General features: G+C 38.9%; 1 protein-coding gene across 1 annotated transcript; it reads left to right on the forward strand.

Annotated features, from left to right (window-relative positions):
- Positions 1-1,507: 1,507 nt before the first annotated feature.
- pfdn4 (prefoldin subunit 4) lies at positions 1,508-6,692 on the forward strand. The gene is made up of 4 exons (XM_020650891.3): positions 1,508-1,643; positions 1,967-2,074; positions 4,353-4,493; positions 6,300-6,692. Exons 1-4 carry the CDS (start codon positions 1,617-1,619, stop codon positions 6,429-6,431), a joined length of 408 nt encoding a protein of 135 aa, XP_020506547.1. The 5' UTR covers positions 1,508-1,616; the 3' UTR covers positions 6,432-6,692.
- Positions 6,693-7,044: the final 352 nt, after the last annotated feature.

Genomic DNA, 7,044 nt, shown 5'->3' on the forward strand with positions numbered 1-7,044 from the left:
TTTGGATTTTTTTTTATGATTCCCATTCAGGGTGTGTTGATTTTAAGAAATAGTGGGAAAAAATCCAGCTGGCATGAGCCTTTAAAGTCCTTGTTTATTTTGTTGTTGTTATTTCATAAATGAAAGCTTTTTTAGTTGCAATGATCACGTATCTGTTTTATTATCACAGTTAATCAAGACACACAAAGCGCTCTGTAATGAAATCATCCGTCTTTACAGACTCTCACAAAGGCCTGTCAATGCATCAATACTCACAGGCCTATCTGAGAGCCCGTAGTTCATCAACGGATTCCTTCTTTCTGCTATTTGTCTCGGGTCTTTGTTTTGTCAGGCTACTTCTGTGAGGAAAAGAGCTATGATCATGCTGACAAAAGCCCATTAAAACTCATTTTTATTTTTTTTCATGACACATGTCAAACCTTTTATATGCAAATCAGCTACTAAGTACTGCATTTGTTGTCAGCCAATGTGAAACTGTGTTTAAAAGCTTCAAATGTGCACTATGTATTGAACTTATTATGACAAGGCTTGGAATGCACAAACACAATGTCCCGATTGTAGCCTATGGCCTGCACATTGAGGTGGGAGTCGTTTGGATTCCCCTGTTTGAATTGTGCACTTCTGACTTCATGCCTTCAGGGCCTGCAGCTGAGAGACCTCAAGCAAACTCTGCGTGAACCAACGCAGGACAGCCCACAGAAATGTATATTTGTGTCACAGCCCCTCACACAAAGTATACAAATCTCAAGCTGGACTAAATTACTGGAGCCCAGTGTGATTTTATCTTGGTAGGCTAAACTGCCCATATGAAGTAATTGAGCACTTTGATGTGGTGTACTACATTACATCCATCGCAACCCTATGTAGCTTCAGTAGCTTGGATTAATATCACCCTCGCTTCACACATGTAAATATTTGAACTTGGGCGCAGTACTGTTTGCTTTAGAAATATTTGCTGAACAGCAGTTCCGGTTGATACAATAACTAGTTCCACATATTGTAAGCAAGTATGAACATTTCTTATTATACTTTATGATAATAATAGTAATAATTGTATACATTTGGAAAATTGAGGTTACAACTGATCAGATTTACCATGGCAAAATAGCAACATTAGAATAGAATAGAATGACTTTATTGATCCTAAACTGGGAAATTGTGGCGTTACAGCAACAGGTTATCCAAACACACAATATGAGCAAAAAACACAATGTTAGCAAATCTGAACACAATATAATATTAAATACAAAGTAAATAAGCACTAAAAATATCAAAACTAAGAATGGGAATATATACAACCAGGATTTAACTAAGCATTACTAGTCTTAAATATGAAAGATTAAATGTAAATGTGCAAAAACAGAGTTGTAAATTAGTGTTCAGCTTTAAGTTAAAACCTTGTTTGATGCCACATTTGGTGACTTGTTTATTTCGACAGACGAAAGTTGCAAAAAGAATTTGTTATTAAAAAGTAGGAAAAAGTCACAAAAATGATTAAACTTTTGCATTTATCACTATTGTTCTGCCTCAGCCCGTCCCTGTCCTGCCCGCTAGGTGGCGGTGTAACTACATCGTCGTGTTTCGCCCGCTGTCTTTGTGCAGTCGAAGAAGCCAAGATGGCAGCCACCATGAAGGGACCCGTAGTAAGTTACAAAATTAAGCAACTTCTGTTCTGTTTTCGATGCCTCCTGTCGCTGTTTTGATTGGAGCATTAATTAAATGATATTATATGTCATTATTGGGGAGAAAGCCAGCCAGATAACTGCTTCCCGGGGTGTTGGAAACGTCTTGGACACACCCTCGTGTGGCTCAGGGACAGAAGCTAACGTTAGCCGTCGACAGCGCGATAAAGACCTCAGTCGTGTTGTCGTCTGCAGCTTCTCAGCTAACACCAGCTGTGTTCACTGGGTTCTTTGTTGTGTTTTTCTGTGTGTTGATTTCACGTCTTGTCCTCTTTTGTCTGCAGGCGGTTGAAGACGTGAACGTGACGTTTGAAGACCAACAGAAGATCAATAAATTCGCCAGAAACACGAACCGGATGACGGAACTGAAGAAGGAGATAGAGGCGAAGAAAGTAAGAGACGTGCAGAGACATTAACAACAGTGCAGAGACACAAAACCTAAATATAAAGTGCCAATTTAAATACAACTTAAAGCTTACACTTAAAAATACAAAATATAAAAGAGTAGATATAAGTGGTGATCAGACTAACAGATGTAAACACAACTAAACGAGAAATACACATATATATATATATACACAGAGTTATGTGCAGGTAGGTAAATACTAAATTATAAGTTAAATAAGGTGCATAATGGAACAACAGAACTAATATATACAATATAACTGTAAAGGTAAAAATGAGATGAATAAAGTAACCTGAAACTTAATGGTACTACAATAACTACGACTGCTGTTAGGTAACACTTCACCTAAAACAAACTTGTTAATAATAAACTTTATTTATGTAGCGTAACAGGTTTACAAAGTGCTTTACGCAATGTAAATAAAAGAGAAATGACACATTGTGTTATTTCTTTTTTGTTTTCAGTGTTAAAACCACCGAGGCAATCAAAGACGAAAGGGTATTTATACAATAAAATAATAATATCACCAAAGATAAGAGATTAAAAGGATCACTATGATGAGACTCAAACAGTCATAGGAAACAGATTAAAACCCTTCAAAAGATTAAAGGAGATTAGACATCCTTTAAAGAGCCCATATTCTGCTCTTTCTGGGGTTCATATATTTAATCTATGTTCCTACTTTTGTACGTTCACAATAGATAAAGTCTGAAAAAAGTGTCTGTTTTCATGAACTGCTCCTCCTTGCTCCCTCTACGCTCTGAGTCCGTCAGCTACACTCTGTTGAGCCCACACTGTTAGACCCCACGTGGGCCAAGTCTGCTCTGATTGGTCTGCCGATCCGCTCTGTCGTTATTGGTCAGTTGCTCAGCACGCGTCTCGGAAATTTCAACATGAGCTGCAGGTCTTGCCACAACGAGCCAATGGGCTTAGATCAGTGATCTCACACTGACAAGACGTCGCACTGACACATTTTTATGGAGGGGGGCTAGAACCGAGCGTTACATGCAGCTAATGCTACAGCTAACAGGAGGACGTAGGAGAAGCTGTGTTTCCGCGGATTTTGAATTTTTGCACACAGATGTTCCTAAACATGCACAGGACACATGGAAAACACACTAAAGAGCATATAAAACCAGAAAAAGCAGAATATGGGACCTTTAAAGATATTTTTTCAATTAAATCATAGCTAATAATGTCATTTTTGTTTTTGTGTAAGGCTACACAGAGCTTCAGTAAACCCGGCATTGCAAATATTAATACGAGAGTAAAAATAAATCAATAAAAATTAATTTATTGCAAAGAAATGTGTTTGAACATTGTGCCAGCTTAACATACAACCATGAAGCGTCATCAACTGTCAGGTTTTCAAAAATAAATCTTTCAAACTGAAGTGTGAGAGTTGCACTTTTGATCATATAGAAGAAGCTGTTTTATCTCGTCTGAACGTCGTCATGGAGACGATTTGTGGACACTGTCTGAACGTCTTCAAAGGGAGACCGTGTGATACACCGATATGAGATCAAATCTGTCTCATCCCTAATGATAATAATTACCTTTTTATGACAGATATTTATATGAACATGGTAAACATTATTACCTTTACATGTTGAGTGCTGAACAAAGAGATTTAAATACACATTAAAGAGTCTTAACAAACAGTACCATAATGTTAGAGTTAGATTTAAATGGTATAAAATGAATTGACAATCAGTAAATGTTCATGTTAGTTCAGTGCTGTACTCATTGGAGATTTATGTTGTGTCTCTGTAAATATTACAACAAAGAGTAGAGTCTGGACCTGCTCTTTTTGTAACGTGTCTTCAGATGACATTTGTTTTGAACAGGCCGTATTTAAATACAATTATTGATTTGAGAATTATTTAGTTTGTTTGCCTGTCTGGAGATTAGGGAGTTTAACTGTGTTCAAACTCCTGAAACGTAGAGCCAGGTTATGAGTCACAGAGCGGACGCAGTGTAAACAAACATGTCCACTGTCATGTTTGTTGAACTGTTGTAAGGAGGTGTTGAGTAAACTCAATGGTCACTCTCTCATATTGACTCTGCCCTTACACCTACCTGGTCCACACCTCTGGGCTAACACGGCACAATTCACCACCGGCCTACAGAAACGACTTTAATGTCATATCAACGCTGTTTGTTCAGATGAGTCACAATGAAGGGGAGCGCTGCTTCTTAACGACTCAGCTGTTAACATCCTTCATTAATTAACCTCTCAATATTCTGCTAATGTCTTGATGCAGAAATCGCTGCAGAACCTTCAGGACGCGAGCGATGACCTGATGATGTTAGACGATGACACTCTATTGATCCCTTATCAAATTGGGGATGTCTTTATCAATCACACCCAGGAGGAAACACAGGAGATGCTGGAGGCTGCAAAGGTTAGTTTCTTAATACCTACACACGCTCTTTGAGCCTTTAATCACCCATTAAAGACTCTCGTTAAACCAAAGTCATCAAAAGAGACAATGAAGGAGAATTTACATTCAGTGATAGACAAAGAGATGAAGTTGATCAGTATTTGTCCTCCTGATTAAAGGCATATGAAGTGAACATATTAAAAGGGAAAGACATTTTTTTTATTTAATAAAAAATATTGGTGGCAAATATTTAGGAATTCAGATGATCTGATCATATTCTTCTAATTAAATTGTACTGAGTTTATTTTAAACTCCTGCCACTGGTATCCAGATCATGTCTGATATTATATTATCTGATGAGATTCCTGTGTTTAAACGAGTGATTTCCTGAGGTTTTTTTTTATGATCAACACATTAGGTGTTGTTTTAAACTGGTGAGTTTCTTCTAATTGTGCACTGCATCACAAAGTCAAAGTTTTGTTAAGCGACCTGCAAAATCTTGACATCTTTCATTGTCGTTAAAGCCATTATAAGTTTTCATTCAATCTTGTCAAGAATTTGTCAAACACATGCTGTTTCGATTTGTTAAAAATAAGTTGGTTTTTCTTCAAGCGCCATGAAGGAAACATATAAACATTCAGGTTCTAACATGCTCTCCCCTTTGATACCAAAGTCCAAAGACTGATTTTCTTATACTTAGTGGTCAATAAATATTAAAATTGCACAAATCTGAAAAGCCGATCCAAACATCGTTACTGAGCTCGTGCTTCTTGTTGTACAGATAAGTGCTCAGTGTGCATTCATTTACTGATCACAAATACGCAGAGAATACGCTTTACATAAGACTTTGAGTTTAGTTGCAAACCAAAACAGAAAGGTGGCATCGACCCCCGAAGTGAATCATCATACCACAGCCTGATGCATAAAAAATGTGTGGCACAAGCCCTAACCTTCAACTAGACTTTAGATGTGTTAGCATTTAGCAACATGTTGCTAAAGAGAAAACAGTATTGATTATTTGTGCTGGGCTAGTTCTCGACCAGACACACTGACTTCAGGACTCTAAACTGATTGATTTTGCAACTTCACGGTGACTTGAACAAAATGAAAGACCTGAGGGTGGTATGAATATTCTCATCTACCTCTTTAAAGAAATAATACACACATTTAAAAAGATGTGGAACAACTTCTTCAGGTTTATGTGCAGTGATAGTCGGATAACAAGTTAGCATTACATCAGAACAAAGCTGAGGAAGGAGGCATCAACCCAACCCACTGAAGCTGCCTCTCGACTTTGTGTTATGCGGCCTCGTGCAGCCAGATGGCAGTTGCCACACAGGGGCGTGTAAGAACCCTCCTTGTGGGCCTTTGGGAGACGAGCCGCTCAGTGTCATTGCCACAAAGCGGATAAACTACAGAGAGAGGGCAGACAGTGACCGGGAGACGGTTCAGATCAATGCTCGTCCTCTCCTCTGTAACTTCCTGTTTGTCCTTGGTTTTGCTGCTGCTGCTGCTGCTGCTTCATCACACAACAAAGCAGCCCGGACATGCCTTTACTGATTGATGTGCAGCAGTCTGCCACACACACACTGAATGACAACCTGTCAGGAACGGCTCCCTTCTCATCTTTTGATCTCTGCTGATTATAACTTAGTGCATCTTTTTCTCCTTCAACCTTCAGCCGCTCTCTCAAAGAGTTATCCAACAGGATTATTTTAGTAGAACTGGCTTATGGAAGTGTTCTTAGCCCCAGATGTTGCATGCCTCATGTTGTTGGGGGGAATTCAGGTGGTAATCATATAACACGTTTTCATGTTCTGTAATCAGGAAGCACTCGAGCTGGAGGTCAAGGGTCACGAGGAGCGGGTGTCGGCGATACAGGATGTGTTGGGGGGTCTGAAGATCCAGCTCTATGCCAAGTTTGGTAACAACATTAACCTGGAGGCAGATGAAAGCTGAGCTCTCTAATGGACATTGATAGCTGCCCCACTGTGGACTTTTCTTTTTTTTTTATTTGTGTGTGCGTGCAGCTCTTGTATCACTTCCACTGATTGTTTGCAGAACAAAAAGGACTCGGCATGAACCGCTTAGATCTGTAGCTCCTGCCTTTTGTTTGCACAGCTGATCAGTCTCCAGTTTGAGTGTTGGTAAACGTATTCACAAGGACAACAAAGGTAAATATTTGGCGTCTAAATAAATGCAAATCATGTCAAACATGAATCGGTTTGTTTAATGCTTTCTTGTTACTGTTGGTCAATGAATGGAAAAAAAGGTGTTATATTTTATAAATGGTTTCATTCATGATCTCACTTTGTGTTCGACTACTCCTAACAATAAGACATCTGTCAGTGCGCCATGCGGCCCCCACATTGATGACTAGAAGTGCTGAAGATTGTCCTTTAAAACTGTTCAGATTGGTCGATCTTTATGGAGAACATTTCTTTATTTCGTTCTGTTCAAGCGGTGCAATGTCAAGGCTTCCCTCCTTTTCGTTTGGCCTGTACAAGGAACGAAAATGTGGAGGAAGAAGAAAAACGTTTAAACCTGACCTTTGTACAAGAAGAAAAGTAAA

Source organism: Labrus bergylta, chromosome 12, assembly GCF_963930695.1.
Source record: "Labrus bergylta chromosome 12, fLabBer1.1, whole genome shotgun sequence".
Taxonomy (NCBI): domain Eukaryota; kingdom Metazoa; phylum Chordata; class Actinopteri; order Labriformes; family Labridae; genus Labrus; species Labrus bergylta.